The sequence below is a fragment of the Coenobita brevimanus genome, chromosome 95, assembly GCF_032717465.1.
Source record: "Coenobita brevimanus isolate Jiangsu-jjx chromosome 95, ASM3271746v2, whole genome shotgun sequence".
Lineage (NCBI taxonomy): Eukaryota > Metazoa > Arthropoda > Malacostraca > Decapoda > Coenobitidae > Coenobita > Coenobita brevimanus.
In genome coordinates, this window is record NC_137048.1 from 27,014,026 (window position 1) to 27,033,615 (window position 19,590).

At 43.5% G+C, this 19,590-nt stretch overlaps 1 protein-coding gene across 1 annotated transcript in view; it reads right to left on the reverse strand.

Moving 5' to 3' along the window:
* The window catches only part of LOC145413264 (uncharacterized), a 115,156-nt gene that overhangs the window by 24,241 nt on the left and 71,325 nt on the right, over positions 1 to 19,590 (reverse strand). The window contains exon 21 of the mRNA XM_080282992.1: positions 1,512 to 1,652. Within this exon, the coding sequence (XP_080139118.1) occupies positions 1,512 to 1,652 (141 nt within the window). The remainder of the gene's footprint in view (positions 1 to 1,511; positions 1,653 to 19,590) is intronic.

Sequence of the window (19,590 nt, forward strand, 5' to 3'; positions counted from 1 at the left end):
ACATCAAACTTGTGCTCCCACGAGACCCATAGTTGAGGTTATGTTCAAGGATTGTCTGTGTTGTGATAATGTCATGAAATAGTTGAGGTTATGTTCAAGAACTGTCTGTGTTGTGATAATGTCATGAAATGAGTAAGTGTATTGTGGTAGGTGGGGGCACTCACCATCCACTCACTCAATGTAGTGCTGCTCTCGTATGTCTGCCCTTTCCGCTCCATCCTTCTTTCCTTCCATCTTCTTCCGTCTTTCTTTACTTCATTCTTTCCTCGTCTTTCTGCCTACGGGTGACTTTACACTCCCTCTTCTGTCTTTCATTCCTTAGTTCTTTCCTCGTCCTTCTGCCTGTGGGTGACTCTACACTTAGTGACAAGCTAAATGGTTTCCTGTACACCAGGAAACCATTTACTAAGCTGGGTGGTAAACATATAACCAAATTTTGGCGCCTGGTGGTTTAGTGGGTAATTATTGTGCTCCAATCGGATTGAGCCGGTGAAGGTTTATATCCAAGGGGTGGTTGGGGTCTATTGCTCATGTAATGCCACTCAGGGATGAATGAGGTTGGTCACTCTCATCTTAAATGTTAGGACCAACTGCCTAGCCCCGGGCTCCTACGCTCCTCATGGGGCAACGTAGGATTGGATGATGGATGGATGGATGAGTAAGTGTGCTGTGGTGTGGGGGATGCATTACAGTGAGGATACAGTGGATTGTCTGCGAGTTGTATTTTGTGCTGGCATTAGAGCAAGGATGGGTGATAGTCATGCAGCCTGGCTACATGCACTGGTGTCTCTCTGGGAAGGGTAATTTTTGAGGGAAGACTCTTTGGTGGGGGTTCATGAAAACTGCTGTTTTGCTGGAGGTTTTGAATGGCTGTTTTGGCTATATGTTTGTGAAACACAAAACTGGGTGGGCAAGGAGGGATGATGATTATGAAGCATACTGTGTAGTGTTCAGAGGTTGTTCATTTTTCTTCTTTGTGGTGGTGCAACATTATCTTACCAGGGTGGAAAGGATCCTATGCTGAGGCAATGAACTATATACCTCTCATGTTCATGTGGTCTTTGATTAAGAGTGGCAAACTTTACCTCTTGCATCCTCTGAACCAGTTTGCAGGGATCCATTCATTATTAGTACGCAGTACAGCATCTTCCTATACAGTATCAGATTTGAAATACACCAATCTTCACCATTCATCACCAGTTTCAGTCTCCTTTTCCACAACTCAATTTCCGCCCACACCATACATTACATTTTTAAATACCTTCCATGATCTATCAGTACATCATGTTTTATACTTCTTTTTGCCTTTTCCAGATCCATAAATGCCAACAATTCATAATTCTTCTCACAACCTTTCTTCACTATTCTGCCTTACTGCAAATACTGTACTTAGTCTACACATCTCCTACTCAAGAAAACAGCATAAACAAATAGGTAAAAGTGGTAAATAAAAAGTGTGCCAGCATGTACTCTATATTTAAAGGTGTGATGCAAGACCATGCTCAACAAACCTGGACAATGTCTCGTAAAACTTGAAGTTTCTGAGTGAAGGTCGGCAGAGTGAGTGTAGCTGTCATCTGGTGGTGATGGTCCTTCATTAGGATAACAACCTCCATTCCAAACTCACTCAATATATGCTGCATCATGAATTCCTGCAAGGTACAAAAATCATTATCATCATCACCATTACCATACTACCCCATTCCTCCCACCCCTCCCAAAAAATAATAATAATTTCCAGTATAGTACAGTATATCAAGGTGTTCCTATGCTGAAGTAAAAAGGCTAATTCGTTTTTACAGTAGATGTGTTAAATTACATCAGCTATATTCTCCTATATTAACAATTTTTTTTTTTTTTTTAACATGGATAATATTATCCCTCGGAGGTACCTGCAGGAGAGTGGTGTGGGGGCAAACGCTTGGTAGCTGCTCTTACCCAAAATTCCCACGTGGGGGACGTAACCACATTTCCAATGTAAGTCTTGTTTGTGACTACTACACATACATATCTATTCTACACTGTTAGAATCTATTTTCGGGGTTGGGAGCAAAGATTACTAGAGAACCTATTTGTTCCCTACATGTTGAAGATGCAATGCGTTTGAATCATCATCATCATGATCATCCGGACCTCCTTTCCCACCCAAGGACAGGGTAAGTAGTAGCAATGTCCAGACAGCACAAACTTGCCCAATCCAAATAGGCCACACTTCCATTCACTCATCATTCAAGCCCCCGGAATCCTGGCTGCACCGGATATGCCAAAAACATTTACCACATTCTGCAGCTTCACACAAACGTATCCGACTGAATCAATCCGGACGCTGCCATACTCACAAGGGGTTCCCAAATCCCTGATCATGCACTTCTCCTCACAACATTCAACCAGCCAGCTCGATCTCTTGTCAGTTCCCTAGCCTCACTGACTTCCAAACCTCTCTTACTCAAACACTCATCCACCATATCTCTCCACCTTCTCCTTGGCCTACCTCGCCTCCTCTCTCCTTCAAATTTGCTCAGGTATACCTTTTTCACCACTCTATTGTTAACCACTTTTTCCACATGACCATACCATCTCAGGACACTCTCTTCGATTCTGGTGTCCACCGACTTCCTCACTCCACACCTTTCACGAATCACATTATTTCGTATTACTGCGCAGTGGCAGTATCGTAACCAATGAGGTCTTGCCTAAGTGACGTATTTGCTGCTGCCATAAAGCTCGAAATGGGAAAAGTTGTCAATACCATCTCAGCACTTTTGCGGCACCTCAGTTTGGGTTACTTTTCCTAGAAGGGTAGTCAAGTTGTACCCCACCTGCTCGTGGTGACCTCACAGACACCCTGTCTTTTTTTCCATTTCTGTTCTTTGTGTTTTTTTCGGTTTTCTTTTTTTTTTCCCAAATCAGGGTGACACAAATGGGGCGACGCTACCCGGGTTTATCCTTGGTAGTATTGTATATACTTTTTGCTGCTGTTGTCATTTTGTTTTTGTTTTTTTCTCCTTTATCATGAGCAAACAACACCAGTGCCCTTGCTGCAGTAGGTCTGTAGCAAAAAGTGCACAAGCACTGAAGTGCGCCTACTGCAGTGAGTGGGTTCATATAACTTGTGAAAATTTGGACACAGGCAACTATCCATTTATGAAGAAGAGCCACCAGCTGGGCTTTCGCTGGCTGTGTAGCAAATGTGTTGCACCAGCGGACGAGGTCTTGGCTGGTGGAGGAAGTAGTACCAAGAAGTTGTTTGAAGATAAAGTTATTGGGCCAATCTTTCAGGCAATTAGAGACGTTTCAAATAGACTGGAGGCACTAGAGACCAAGGATCTCATCGCCCATGGCAGTCACGCAAGATCAGGCCAAGTCATTTGTGGATGCTGTTTGCAGGTCTCTCGTGGGGGAAGGGAAGGATCTGCCTGGGGGCATGATTGAGATCAGTGCTCATGGCCAGAAAAAAGCCATTCATAGTCAGCATGTACTGACTGTGAAACCAAAGAGTGGTGCTGATGCCCTGACAAATCAGATGGGACCAGAAGACATCAGAGGTGTACTTAACTCGGTAACGGTTGATAGCTGTCTTAAGACCAAGGCTGGTGGGTTGGTAATGAAGTTTCCGTCAGCTGAGGCCAAAGGTGAGGCAACTGGGGTGCCGAGTGATCAATTTGCCTCTGAGGGCACTTTTTGCATATCACAGCCAAAGAAAATGCTGCCTAAAATGACCGTGACAGGCCTTTCCTCTTCCTTGGGTGACTCTGACATCATCCCAAACATTCTGAGAAAAAACAGTAAAATTAAGATGCTCGTTGATCGAGGTTGTACCCTCAACCTTCTCTTCACAAGAACAAGGAATGAAACCAAAACTGCTGTCTTGAAGATGTCGCCAAAGGTGAGATCCTCCATTGTTGAACAGGGCAATTACATCTACGTGGATCTTACAAGATGCCACGCATTCGACAGATTCTGGGTTACACAGTGTCATCACTGACAAGGCTTTGGTCATACATCTGAGAGATGTTCTAGGAAAAATGATGACCCTAGGTGCGTCTTTTGTGCCGGAACCCATAAATCTAAGGATTGTAGTAACAGAAATTCTCCCAAATGCATCAACTGCTCTTCTTTAAGACATCAAGATGCTAATTCAAATTCACAGTCGGTTGCCCATTTTGCATCAAGTAGAGACTGTCCAATTATGATTTCTCATAGGCATAGATTGACTGAAAACACCAATTTTGACCATTCAAAAAACTGACTACGTCGCTCTTGAACCAGTTAAGGATGGGTCTTTTAAATATTCGTTCTATCCGTAATAAGATAGACTATATTAATGAAATTCTAAATCAGCACGAGCTTGACATTTTGTGCTTGACTGAAACCTGGTTGTATGAGTCTGATATCGATATTATTCGTAATGCTTTGCCTAAGACACATTCTATAATTAGTATTCCCAGGCCTGCTACTGACTATCCGGGAGGAGGCGTAGCACTCATCTACTCGGCATCACTTGCAAACGTTTCTCTCATTGACTCAGACCTGACCTTATCTTCATTTGAATTTATGGAAGTATTAATAAATTTTGGTGGTAGGTGGTGGCGACCATCATCCACTCACTTGATGTAGTACTTCCTACATCTTCCTTATCCTTTATCATTCTTTTTCTTTGCCTGCCCTCCTCCCTTCCTATATCTCCCATCTTTCCTGTCATTTCTTATTGCTCTTCTTTCCTTTACAGATGGCTTTACATTGAGTGACAAGCCAAATGGTTTCCTGTAAGCCAAGAAACCATTTACAACGCTGGGTGGTAACCATATAACCAACCCATACGTGCTCCCTACGTGTCAACAAGTGGGTTGGTGGAGGGTTAGTGCCCCTCCCCATAAAACCAATAACTCAAAGTCAAATGGCCACCTCTTAAGAGATTATGGCATCTGGCAATAGATAGATAGATAGATTAATAAATTTCCATCAGAATACGATTCGAATTGAAATTGTCTATCGACCGGGTCATCCAGGCAGAGATCGAGGTTTTATGGAGGAGTTTGGGCAGTTTCTTGAAGGGTTTTCTCTTAAACCTGGAAGACTTCTTGTTTGTGGTGATTTCAATTATTGGGTTGACACTCCAGAGTCAAAACCATTTTCTTCAGAATTCCTTAAGTTGATCACCCAGAACAATTTTTTCAATCATGTGAGTAATCCAACTCATGTCTCAGGACATGTCCTTGACTTGATCTTGTCCCATGTTGGTTGCAGGCGCATATCAGATGTGGAGGTTGACTCATTTGACCCCCTCATCTCTGATCACTCTTAGTTTTGATGTCCCAAAATCCCCTTCATATAAAAAGGTCATCAGGTTCAGAAATTACAGGAATGTTGACCGCCAGTTGATGTGTCTTGAAACTGATCAACGTTTAAACTCCATTGATTCTTCCAGTCTTTCTTCTGATGAGTTGGTTGATATTTACAACAACGAGCTTAGGTCAACTTTTGACCATTATTGTCCTGAGGTAGTAAAAACAATCACTGTACATGAAGATTCTCCGTGGTATGGTCCATCCATTAATTCTTTGCGTAGACAACGTAGAAGGGCAGAACGTGACTGGCGCTTGCAGCGGACCGAAGTAACTAGTTTGCATTATGTTTTTGCGAGAAGAACAGTCGTTCACACAGTAAAAGCCCAAAAGGCTAGATATTATCAAAATAAAGTTGATTCATGTGGTGGTGATAAAAAAAAAAAACTGTCTGCAGTTGTGAACAATTTGGTTGGTCGGAGGAATGTAATTGTTAAACCAACTTCTGCATCTGATACCCAATTGGCTTCTGATTTTGCTTCTTTTTTTACAAGTAAGATATCTCGCATAAGAAGTGATTTAGACAGCAGTTCTCCTAGTGAAGCATACTCAGTCGACTTCCAGCCACGGTGCACCAGGGATCATTTGCTTTCAACATTTCATCCGCTGGATGTAGACAAAGTCAAATGTTATATCAATGAACTTAATAAAACATTCTGCTCACTCGATCCGTGTAACATGTCACAACTACCTGATGTGTATGAGCACGCTGCAGACTTTATCTGCAACATAATAAATAGAGGCTTCTTAGAAAGTAATTTTGTGCAGTCTGAGAAACGTGCTTTGCTTAGGCCCCTAATTAAGAAACCTGGCCTTGATGTCGAGAGCATGACAAAGTATCGTCCCGTCTCTAACCTGTCTTTTTTATCCAAGATTATTGAGCGGGCCATACTCGATCAACTCGTACCACTACTGGAACACAACAGAGTTGTTCCTGTTGTTCAATCAGCATACAGAAAATACCATTCAACTGAAACTGCACTGACAAGGATTCAGAGTGACTTGGTGGCAAACACTTGTAGTGGGATGTCTTCTCTTCTAGTTCTGTTGGATCTATGTGCAGCTTTTGATACAGTAGATCATAAACTATTGTTGGATGATCTGTATTTTTTATGGTGTTCGTGATAGTGCCCTTTTGCTCCTTAAGTCGTATCTGTTGGACAGATCTCAGAGAGTGGTTGTTGATTACGCTAGCTCTGATTCTGCTCCCCTTCTATTTGGAGTCCCTCAAGGATCAGTTTTGGGTCCAATTCTATTTACTATCTACACAAGTAGTTTATCGTCTCTACTTGTTGCTCATGATGTGTCCTATCATTTTTATGCTGATGACACCCAGCTCTTTGTTAAGATGTCAAATATCAATGATACTAAGACAAAGTTTGAATCTCTAATGTCTGATATTAAGATTTGGATGGCTAAGAGGAAACTGAAGCTGAATGATGGTAAAACTGAGATCATCATCATCAGAGGAAACAGAAGGGGACACCCTGGCTTTGAACATTGGCGTGTCACAGCTTCACCCAGTCAGTTCTGTTCGAAATCTGGGTGTTTATTTTAATTCTAAGTTAAATTACAAAGAACATATTAATCAGGTTGTAAGAGGGTGTAACTTGCATATCAGAAATCTGTACTCTGTAAGAAAATTCCTGAATAGATGGTGCCTCTTAACATTGGTCCATCCAGTGGTCTTGTCTCGTGTTGATTATTGTAATTCACTGTGGGTTGGTCTTCCAAATAATATACAGTAATAACTAAAGTTCAGTCTGTATTGAACAGGGCAGCACGACTTATCTTTGGTCTCCCCCCAAGAACCTCAACTACACCGTTTCTGACTGAGTTGCATTGGTTACCAGTAAAGGCTAGAATTAAATCTAAACTGTGTCTTATTACATTCAAGGTTCTTAAGTTTGGTGAACCGGAGTATCTTGCTGAATTATTAAAACTCCCATCGGCACGCCCGGGTGTGATGTTACGCAATGAAGATGATTCCTTGCGTCTTGATGAGCCAGGAGTCAGTCACCAGTCATCTTTCTCTGATCGTTATTTTGTGTATAAAGCCCCTAGGTTATATAACAGATTGCCATTGTCCGTAAGACAACTCTCTACTGTTGAATCCTTTAAGAGACAGCTGAAAGCCTTTCTTTTTTCAAAATGCTATGACCTGGAAAGAGGTACTATGACGGATGATTATAGGGTTTAATTATTGCCACTTTCATGTATATATGATATAGCTTGTATTATATACAAGAAATATCACAATTCTTGTAATTGTAAAAATAATGTATGGGTGTCGAGCGCTAGTGATTTCCCAAAGGAAGAACTGCCGCTTTTGACAAACAAAAGGCAAGATTATTATTATTATTATTATCCACCCTCTGTACTCCACATACATTCCTCAGCAGTCCCATCTCCACTGCTCTTACTCTTGACTTTTCATTTTCATGCCACATCATAATCTCACACCCATATGTTAAAGTTGGCACTAACACTCCCTCATGTAAGCCTCGTGCAGCTGCAACACTTAAGCCTCTGTTTCTTATCAAGGCCTTCATTGCACCAGCTACTTTTCTTCCTTGTGTCACTCTACTTTCAACTTCTTTTGCACATTTTCCTCTCTTTTCTATCACTGTACCCAAGTATTTGAACTCTCTCACCAATTCCAGTCTCTCTCCATTCACTGTGACATCACACTGGGAGTCACCTTCTCTCTCAATAACCATCACTTTACTCTTCTCTAAATTTACACTCAAGGCATGATGCTCACAGACATCAGCAAACTCTGCAATAGCCTACCAAGTTCTTGTCCGATACTTGCAAGCAGTACTACAGCATCAGCATACAACAAATTTGAGATATTCCATCTATCACCATTCATTACCAATGCCATCCCTTTCTCCATTGCTCGTGTTTTTACTTCTCTCATCACCCCATCCATATATATATTGAACAACCACGGGGACATCACACAACCTTGTTGCATGCCCACGCCGATTGTGAACCATTCACTTAGATGCCCATTAACCCTTACACATGCTTCATTACAATCATAAAAACTCTTGAGAGCACCTAGCAGCATACCATCTACACCATATATGCGCAAAACTTTCCACGATCCCTCTCTGTTTACTTTGTTGTATGCTTTTTCCAGATCCATGAATGCCATAAGCACCTTATGGTCCTTCTCACATGCCTTCTCTGCTATCTGTTTCACTGCAAATACTTGATCCACAGATCCTCCGCCACTCCTAAAGCCACCCTGTTCATCACTCACTAGGACTTATGATATCTCTCTTACTTTCTCTATAATAATTCTTCCATAAACCTTCCCTACCACACTCAATAAACTTATGCCACAATAATTCTTGCACTCACTTCCCTCACCTTTATTTCTGTACAGGGGTTCAATTACAGCCTTTTTCCACTCTGCAGGCACAGTTTCACTCATCCATGCCTTCTTACATATTTCCAACAAGCACTTCATTCCACTCTCTCCACGACACTTAAGCATCTTTGCATGCATCTCATCAATCCCAGCTGCTTTCCCATTTTTCAGCCGTTTCACAGCGCTCTTCACCTGTGCGAGTGTCACATCTCCTGGCACTGCATTCCTTCTCTGCACGCCCCCAAAACCAATCATGTTTACAGCCGTTCTGCTCTCTCTATTCCCATTCATCAGGCTTTCATAATGTTCTTTCCATCTGGTCCTTACTTCATCTCCATGGGTTAGTAACCTACCACCTGCATCTTTCACACCATCACATTTCTTTGCACTTTCACTTCTACATTTCTGCACCTCTTTCCAGAATAACTTCCTATTTTCAGAGTAGTTCGCATTCATTTTTCTTCCCAGATCATCATTTACTTCCTTCTTTTTCCTCTTCACTAGCCTCTTTACATGCTTCCTGCTCTCGATATACTCAGTTCTTATTTCAACTGAACCCCTATCCTGTAACCACCTTAGCCACTTCTTCCTCTTTTCCTCCAGCACTCTCTTAACTTCCTCATCCCACCATGCTATACACTTCTTTTTTGTTGATATTCTTGCCACACCACACACCACTCTAGCATCCCTAACTAAGCAATCCCTATATGCATTCCACAGGCTGTCCAGATCCAATTCATTCCAGTTCACTGATTCTAACTCATCCTCTATTTTGGTCCTGTACTCATCTGCCATTTCTTTGATCCTCAGCTTCTAAACTTTCAGTCTTTCTCCCTGACTGCTCCTCTCGCTCTTTATCCACCTCATTCCTCTCAGCTTGATCTTGCATACCACAATCATATGATCTGAAAGACCTCCACATCGTCCTCTTACAGCCCTCGTATCATCAACCATTCCCATCATCGACCTCTCTATGAGCACGTAATCAATCAGGCTTCTTTCAACACGATCCTCATTTCCTCTATACCATGGAGAGTAATCCCTGTCCTTTCTGGCCGCCCACTTTCCGGACATTATGGGCCTGGACCTTCAGAACCCAAAAATGGCCAAAAAAAGAAAAAAATACTCAAAAAATCCTAATTTTTTCCCACCCATATTTTGAAATTTCCATGCGGCGCCGAACAGCTGTTACACCACAGACCCTCACCCCTTCCTTCCTCCCTCCTTCCCTGTCAGGGTTGCCAATTGGTATTTTTCATTACCAAATGTGGGCCAATTTGGTCATGAAAAATTTGTTTGGTAATGAATCAGAGTAATGCATTACCAAACGGATTTTTCACATGTATGAGGATACACAGGATGGAGATGGTGGATAGTTTGCTCTCTCTGATTAATCTGCTAACGTACACAGCGTGAAAATAATCAACATGCTGTTAATTATAAGAAGAGTGATTACATGTATTTCCACTTGTGTATATACTTTATGAATTTGGTAATGAAAAGTTAAATTTGGTAATGAAAACTGAGAAGTCTGGTAATGTGGCCATTACGATCTGGCAACTCTGTTTCCCGGTCACCAACGCAACACTCAAAACAGTTACTGCCTAACTTCGATAGCGAGTGGTAGCTTATCGCAACGAAAGCCACATGTGCTCATTTTTTTTGTGTGAATAAACAGTGAATAAACTGCAATACCTCACCACTAGACCACATGGGAACTTACAGTGTTGTGCAGTGTTAAGAAATTAGAATTTAGAGTGCAAAGGATTAACTGTGGAGTGCAAACTGGTGGTTGAAACTGGCCTGGTGCAATTAACAATGTGCAGTGTTAAACAGTTATAACTCACAGTGCAAAGAATTACTGTAAGTGCAGCACAACACCGGATTACTGTACGTGCTTCAAGAGCATTTTCACCACTGCCAAAACCTTACAGAAGGCGGCCACAAACGTGCTGTAAGTACCCTGGCTGAGGTACAGTCACTTCTAATTCCTCATTCTTTGGTTCCTTTTCATTTGTTTCATGCTTTACGTCCAGTATTGGTGTCAACAGGGTCTTAAATAGGTTTAAATAGGTGCTATGCATGTCCGGTAGGGAGTTATTCAGGCGGCTTTAAAGTTAGGCTGGGTTGGGGTCCTTAAGTACCGTACCAGTCCAGGAGCCAGGGGTCCACTTTCCAGACGGGACCACTTTCCGGACATGCTTTTGGCTCTATTACATTGGATAGTGGAGGGATTACTGTATATTTATGTGCATCTTTGCATTTGAAATACGAATTACAAATGCACAACCTCCTCTCCTGACACATATCCTTTAGTTGATTCCCATGATCATTTTCTCCTGGTACTCCATAACAACCCATTACGTCATCCTCAGGACCAGTGCCTACTCTTCCGTTCATATCCCCCATCACAATCACTTTATAGCTCCTGGGCATATCCCCCACTACATCACCCAGCTCATCCCAAAACCCGTCTTTCTCTCTCTCACTGCTGTCCTCACACGGTGCATACGCTACGACCACTGCCACTTTCACCTTCTCAAACTTGAACTTGACATACGTACACCTCAAGCTGACACATTTGTAGTCTCTCATTCCACTCTGCCACACCTCATTCATCAACAAAGCAACTCCTTCCTTACATCTTCCTCTCCCATTCATTCCTGATCTTACACATTTCACACACACCCACTCCTCCACTTCGCACCCTTTCAACTTCGTAGTAGTAGTAGTAGTAGTTGTTCCCTAGGCAATCTGGCCGAACAGCCCCGAGTCCCTTAGGAAGGCCACGGCCGAGACCGGGCTTTCCCACAGAGCTCTCAAAGAGTGTATGTTGTGTTGTTGGCGTAGGTAATTGTGTGCAATGCAGTCTTCCATAATGTGCTTAATACTATGGGATGCTGTGTTGCATCCTGGACAGGCATCAGCAACGGAGTCATCCAGCCTCTTCTGGTACCTCAGCCTGGCCACGTGGACCCTGTCCTCACGAGGAAGATAGGATTCAGAAGGGTGGATGTCAGGAGGCCGTGTATGCAGTTGTGTGTAGTCTTTAACCCCTAAAACGCGGCTGTGTACAGTCGTTCCCCCCCGAGTGGCGGGGTTGTATCGCGGTCTGAGTACCTGTAGGAAAATATTCGCCAAAAATCAGAGATTAACCCTAGAACATTATACTTGGTATGGCAGATAGTACTTACATTCAGCTTTCTCCAGAGACAGGTGTTGAGCCTTCGTGGACTACCCAAGGACTTGTGGAGACTTGCAAAGTTGGGTAACCAAATCTTCACTTTCACACCTCCAGCAACCCGGTTTCCCCTCTACCACAGCCTCATTCTGTCACAGTAAACTTTATACTACAACGTAAAGGTAGTTAGGAATCCGTATTTGTACAATAAGCACTGAAAATAAGGCTAAAATCAACGGAGCGTACGGCCGACATGCACTGTGGCGGCGGTCTTCCCGTCACTCAACAAACATTTCCATTTTCACAGCTAAAAACATGTATACTACATTATTTTCAATCATATTACTTCCCAAAAGATCACCACGGCACGCTTTTTATTCTGCCTTACATCCGCCACTTTATTCTCGTTCCTGTCGGCCGCTTGCACTGACTGGGAAGAGCTAGAACTCGCCATAATCTCACTTTGAAAGCCTGCAGTAAACTGACGCTAAACAGAGGCAAACCGTGAGAAAAAAAGCTAGTGTTACAACTGGGGAAACAAGCGTTTCCTAGTAGCATAAGCTGCTTGTGAGAGGAGATCGCAGATTTACAGTTCTGGGCGCTCAGAGCGCTGCCATGTATCACAGCCAGGCTGGCCGGGCCGTGGTGGGGGGGGACGGGGGGAAAACGCGATATTTGGCAACAACTGAGGTCAGTAGTACAAAGGTAAAGTATGCTAGTTGTAGCTAGAGGGTGGTGGTACTGATAGACAATACCAGCTGGAGCCTGCTTGCCCGCGGTTATTCAAAATTTACTAAAATCGCAAACGCGACGACCCGCCGTCCTGTCCTTGTGGCCGAGCGTTGCAAACGCGACGATCCGCGTTTTAGGGGTTAAGTGACTGAATGGAGCGGCGAGTGATCTGAAAGTGGATATGCTTCTGGAAGCTGGTCTGAGGTGGGCGAGGGGGAAGAGATGACAGTATTTCTGTATGGTATCGTGTGCTGGGTGTTGTTTTGATGTTCCTTGGTGTGGGTGGATGTGCTGCCATGTACTGTAGTGGATGTTGTGGGTTTGTGGAGGCTGCAGCAAGAAACTGGGTGCCTCTCATGTCTAGGTGATCCTTGACTTTGAGGACTTTGGTTTCTTGATGTAGGTGGTCTGTGGGTGTAGTAGCTGTGCAGCCTGTGATTATTTTTAGGGCCTTGTTCTGTATGGTCTGTAGAGTGTTGTAGTGTGTTTTTGTGAGGTTAGAAGCCCAGGCAGGGCTTGCATAATTCATCACTGAACATATGTATTGTTTGTATACTGTGGTGGTGGTTTCTTTGTTGTGTCCGAATGTTGTATGGGCAAGTGACCTCAATGCATTGAGTCTTGGTGAAACCCCCCTACTCCCTGGGGGTAGGGGTTTTTTTCAAGAATACTCCCCCAGTATCCCTGCTTGTCTTAAAAGGCGACTAACAGGGTTGGCGGAGGGTTAGTGCCCCTCCCCGGAAAACAACTAACTAAAAAAACAAACAAGAAGCCTCGGTCAAGGACTGACCAAACGATGATGACCCAGGACCGGACAAAGGACTTGGTAATGGCTACATGGAATGTAAGAGGAGCAAATGATGAGGTGAAAGAGAGAGAGATTGTCCAGGTGCTTGAGGGTGCAAAAGTGGATGTATGTGGAACGACTGAAACAAAATGGAGAGGAGAAAGTGTGAGAGAATGGGAGTATGGATGGGGTATATGTGCAGGAATAGGTGAGAATGAGAGGGCAAAGGAAGGAGTATGTATAGTTGTGAGTAAAAGATGGAAGAAGAGCATAAGACAGTATGGATCAGTTGGGTCAAGGATTGTGTGGGTAAAGTTGAAAGATGGAATACAAATGTGAGCGATTGTGTGTGTGTATGCGCCAACGCAAGATCGTGCTATCAGAGTGAGAGAAGAGATCTGGACAAATGTGGAAGTGTGCATGGAAAAGTTTGGAAGGAATGAGAGAGTGTTTTTGATCTGTGATATGAATGGTAAAGTAGGGAATGTGAAGGTGAATGGAATAGTTGGTGAGTGGGGTGTACCTGCTGAGATAGATGAGAATGGCAGTGTGTTAGTGGACATTTGTGCTGGGAGGGGGTTGGTGATAGCCAATACCCTCTTCAGGCATAAAATGATCCACAGGTATACATGGCGAGTGATGAGAAGAGTGGGTGGAGAACTGAATGAAAGGAAGGCAATGATTGATTATGTGTGTGTGGATGAAAGGATGCGAACATGTGTAATGGATGCAAGAGCTTATAGAGGTTGGGGGAGTGGACTTTCTGACCACTACTTGGTGGTGGCCAGAATTAGGATCCAAGTACGATGGAGGAATAGAAGAAGGGAAAGACGAGAGGAAGGAGTAGTTGCAAGGAGAGTGGAAAGGTTATAAGAGGATGAGAAAAAGGCAGAGTATAAGAGAGAAGTGGAGGAACGATTGGGCAAATATGAATTGGAGCAGATGGGGGATGTGGAAGGTGTGTGCAGGATATTTAAAGAAGAAATATGTGCAGCATGTGATGTGGTGTGTAGGAGGAAGAGAAGACGGAGGGAGGTGCAAGGAACAGCGTGGTGGACTGAAGAGGTGAGACAGGCTGTGGCACAAAAGAAGAAAGCATACAATGAATGGATGAGAAATAGGGGCGTGGAAGAAGTTGAGAGGCGGAAGAGAGAGTTATATGTAGAAATAAAAGAGAGAGGTGAAAAGATTAGTAGGGGAGAGTAAGAAGAAAGTGGATGAGGAATTTGGAAGGAATTTGAGTGTAAAGTGGAGGGACTGTAAGAAAATGTTCTGGAAAGAGGTGAAGAGAGTAAGACAGGGTGGAAGTGAGGTTAGCAGGGGAGTGAAAGATAAAAATGGTAGATTACTAGTGGAGAAGGGAGAAAAAGTGAGCAGATGGAGAGAACACTTTAAGGAATTGTTGAACATACAGGATGGAAGTAATGCGAGTATAAGTGGCTGGGGAATGGCTGGGAGAAGGAGGGAGGTGAGAAGACAGGAAGAAATCAGTAGGATAGAAGTTGTGGAAGCAATGAAGAAAGTTAAATTGGGGAAAGCCCCAGGAATTGATGGAGTGTGTGGTGAAATGCTGAAGCATGGGGGAGAGATAGTAGTAGAATGGATGTGGAAGATGTGCAGACTGGCCTGGGAAGAAGGTAGAGTCCCGGAGGATTGGAAGTCAGGTATAATTATTCCCTTGTACAAAGGAAAAGGGGAAAAAGAAGTGTGTGGTAATCATAGGGGCATTTGTCTTCTTAGTATAATAGGAAAAGTGTATGGTAGGATACTTATTGACAGAATTAGAGAAGGAACAGAGGAATAAGTTGGAGAAGAACAGGGAGGCTTTAGGAAGGGAAGAGGTTGTATAGATCAGATATTCATTCTTAGATCTATAGTGGAAAAGTTTCTAGAGAAGGGAAAGAAGTTGTATGCGGCTTTCATGGATTTGGAGAAAGCATATGACAGGGTGGATAGACAAGGATTGTGGAAAGTATTAAGAATATATGGAGTAGATGGAAAGTTGTTGAATGCTGTGAAGAGTATGTATGATGGTGCTTAGGCTGCAGTGCATATGGATAGTGAACTAAGTGAATTTTTCTCTTTGGAGGTTGGGTTGAAACAGGGGTGTGTCATGTCTCCATGGTTGTTCAATCTGTACATGGATGGGGTACTAAAAGAGGTACAAGGTAGGGTAGTGGATGTTGGAGTGGCCCTGGTGAGCGAGGATAGTGTTTGGAAACTCCCTGTACTGTTGTTTGCAGATGATACCGTGTTGTTGGGTGAAGACGAAGGAGAGCTGCAAGGCTTGGTGGATGAGTCTGGAAGAGTGTGTATGAAACGGAATCTGAAGTTGAATGTAGGGAAGAGTAAAGTGATGGTCTTTGAGAGAGGTGAAGTCAGTGAATGTACAGTGAGGTTGGATGGTGTGGAATTGGAAAATGTGAGTACGTTTAAGTACTTGGGTAGTGTGATGAGTAAGGATGAAGGTTTGGAGGGTGAAGTGCTTGAAAGGGTACAGCAGGGAAGAAAGGTTGCTGGTTCTTTGAAAGCAGTGATAAGAAATAGGGAAGTGAGCATGGAAGTGAAAAAGTTACTACATGACAGTATTGTGATACCAACTCTAACGTATGGAAGTGAAGCTTGGTCGTTGTTGGAAGGACACAAGTCAAGAGTGAGAGCAGTGGAAATGAGTTATTTAAGAGGAGCCTGTGGAGTCACATGGAGAGACAGGCTGACGAATGAGGATATAAAGGAGCGTTGTGGTGTGGATGTGGATGTGATAGGAAGCGTTATGAGGAACACGCTGAGGTGGTTTGGCCATGTGGAGAGGATGGAGGGTGAAAGACTGACGAAAAGAGTGTATGTGAGTGAGGTGGAGGGGGGAAGAGGGAGGGGGAGGCCGAGGATGAGATGGAGGGATGGGGTGGAGAGGTATATGAGAGATGGGGGTGTGAATTGGGAGCAGGGCAGTGAAATGGTGGGGGACAGGGCGCTGTGGAGGCAATTTGTTTGTGGCCACCCCAAACGGGATTGAGGCATCTGGCAATAGATAGATAGATAGATATATGTTTGTGATGTGTTGTTTAAATGACATTGATGTATTGTATGTTGCATCAAGGATTTTGGGTGTGGGTGTGTGTGGTATGGGGGTATTGTTTATAGTGAGGTGTGGGATGTGACTGTGTTCTGCTGTCCAGTTTGTGAGAAGAGTCACTGTAGATTTGGCTGGGGCTATTTTGAGCCTGTTTGTGGTGAACCATTCGTGTAGTGTGTTGAGGTAAGGTTGAATGATATGTGCAGCTGTGTTTGCATTTTGGTGCGTACATGTAAGTGTTATATCATCTGCATAAGAAGCTATGTGTATCTGTGGTGTGTGGGGTGTGGGTATGTCGTGCATGTATAGGTTAAAGAGTGTAGGGGACAAAACTGATCCTTGGGGGATGCCGTTTGTGAAGTTTCTGATGTTAGAAGACTGACCAGCGAATGTTACGTGTGCACATGTGCCTGCTAAGTACAGTAGTTTGCCAGCCATCTTTTTGTGTTATTGTGCATGTTTGTGTTGAGTATTTTGTTTGTGAGGTTGTGGCGGGGGATGGCATCAAAAGCTTTGCTAATGTCTAGTGTGACTAGGAGCGTTCTGTGTGGTGGCCTAGCTGAAATCATGCCATCAAAAACTCTCTGTGTAAGGTCTGTAAGAAGGGTGTTTGTGGAGTGTAGTGGCCTAAAGCCATGTTGTGACTGGGCTAGGGGAATGTGAGGTGTGACTAGTTGAAGTACCAGTCGTTCAGTGACTTTAGAAGGGATGCAGAGGAGTGTGCTGGGGCTATGTAAGGAGGGTAACGTGGGGTCTTTGTTGGGTTTAGGGACAGTGATGATATTGCCATGCTTCCAGATGTTGGGTATTATGTTGTGTGAGTAGCTGTAGTTTGATATGTTGGTGAGTGCTTGTATGCCTTGTGGTCCTAGGTGTTTAAGGTGAATGTTGCTTATGTTGTCTGGTCCACAGGCAGATGAGTGCTTGAGGTTGTTAATGATGTGCTTCGTTTGGTTGTAAGTGAAAGGTGCGTAGTCTGGGTCTGTGGGGAACTGTCTCTTACGTCAGATGATACGTCGGTCTTCAGGATGGGGGTTTAGATGGCTTACTTGTGAAAAGTGATTGATGAGAGTGTTTGCTTGTTGTCTGTTTGAGGGTATGGTGTCTGTTGTTGTGATGGCAGCGTGTGATTGTGTGGTGTTGCTGTTGGAAAGTGTGATGCTGTTCAGTGTTTTGTAGAGTTTACTGATGTTTTTTTTGTGGTCAAGTGTTTGGAGGTAATTATTCCAGTTTAGTGTTTGCTGCTCTGATATTTTATTGTTTATTTGAGTGTTGAGTTCTTGTATTTGTTGTATGGTGTCTTGTGTATGGGGTGTTGGGGAGTGTTGCAGTGTGTCCCGTTGTCTGATGAGGCCTTGAATTTCTGGTGTGAAGTTGGGGTTGTGTTTCTTTCTGTTGCCTCTAGGAATGTGTCTTTTGTCTGCATTTTGTATGATTGTATTGAAAGTGTTCACAGCGGTATTGATGTTTGTGATGAGTGTACTGTTTAGTGTTTTGAAATGTTGTTCTGTTTCAGTTACAAAGACCTTTCACACAATGCCATCACAGCATATCTCGCACTCTTAAACACATGCACCACTTCCACCCTCTTGCTCTCCTCATTCACACCTCTCACATGCCACATGGCCACACGAGTCTGCCCATTTGGTTGGGGCCCTGGGCAGGTATTGGGCTTTGAAAGGTACAGATATAATAATTTAATGGATCTGGAAAATGGCAGAGTGCCAGAGGACTGGAAGCCATTTATCACAGTTTCCCTGCACATAGAGAAAGAAGAAAGAGGAGTGGGTGGCTATTGTAGGAATATTTGTCATATCAAATTCTTAGCACATGATATTGGGAAAACAGATTGCAGGAGAGTTATCAACAGAGTGGGAGAGATAACAGATGAAATGGTGGGAGAGGAATAAGCTGTCATAGGAAGAGGAAGATGTGTGTAGACTAGATATTCTCTCTGAGATGTATACCAGAAAAGAACTTTCAAAAATGAAAGAAATCGTATGCTGTCTTCAACCTGCAGAAAGCAAATGAAACAATACACAGACAAGAAAATTTAATGAGGAAGATACTGAGATTGATGAGAAAATACTTAATGCTGTTAACAGTATGTACACCCACTGCAAATTGACTTAGGACCTACACACAGAATTGCTGTGGGAGAGTTGTCTGTTTTTGCTTTATGTTTCCACCTCTACCAAGTGAATTTTTGGGGCAAGAAGTAACTGGCAACTCATCTGGTGTTGGTGGGAGGTGGTGCAACATTCAGCACGTCAGTGCTTGTCCGGAAGCAAGAGTGGGAGTATATGTTCCTGTCGCTCCGAGCTTGCACCTCCCTCTTTTTTCATATGCATTACTGTTTGCCCTATTATTTTCCTAGAGTCGAGTTGTCATGCCTGGAAAGTACAGCTTAAGGGATGATAGGGTCCGTATCATTGCATGGAGGCAGGATAATGTCCCTGTCAACATGATCTGTGAACATACTGGACGCGCAAAGTCGACGGTCATGAAGATTCTTGCTGCAGCGCATGGCTGCCACCTGAGGTCATACCAGAGCACAAGCTTGGCGGTGGAAAGAAAAGGACGACTTCCAGTGGTATAGATATGCTTCTGAAGAGGGAAGTAATCAAGAATCCTCGACTGACAGCAACAGAATTGAAGAGAATGCATCCCTAGCTGTTACAAGACATCTCAATTCGAACTATCCAACACCACTTGCAGAAGGAGCTGGGTTTGCCAAGTCACACCACAGCCAAGAAACCATTTCTCAATGACCACATGAAGAAGCAGCACATTCAGTTTGCCAAAAAGTATGCACACTGGACATCGAATGAGCGGAGAAAAGTTATGTTTTCCAATGAAAGCACATTTCAAGTGTTCCAGATGTGTTCTGCCAAGGTTCGTCATCCTGCCTCCTGTAGTCGATATGGCCATGCTTACACAGTGCCGACTGTTAAGCTCCCACAATCAGTTATGGTACGGGGGTGTTTCTCAGGTGAAATAGGAAGGGGAGGCCTCTACTTTCTTCCTAAGAACTTGATGATGAATGGTGGCTGCTACATTCAAGTTCTGAAAAATCATTTGTTAAAT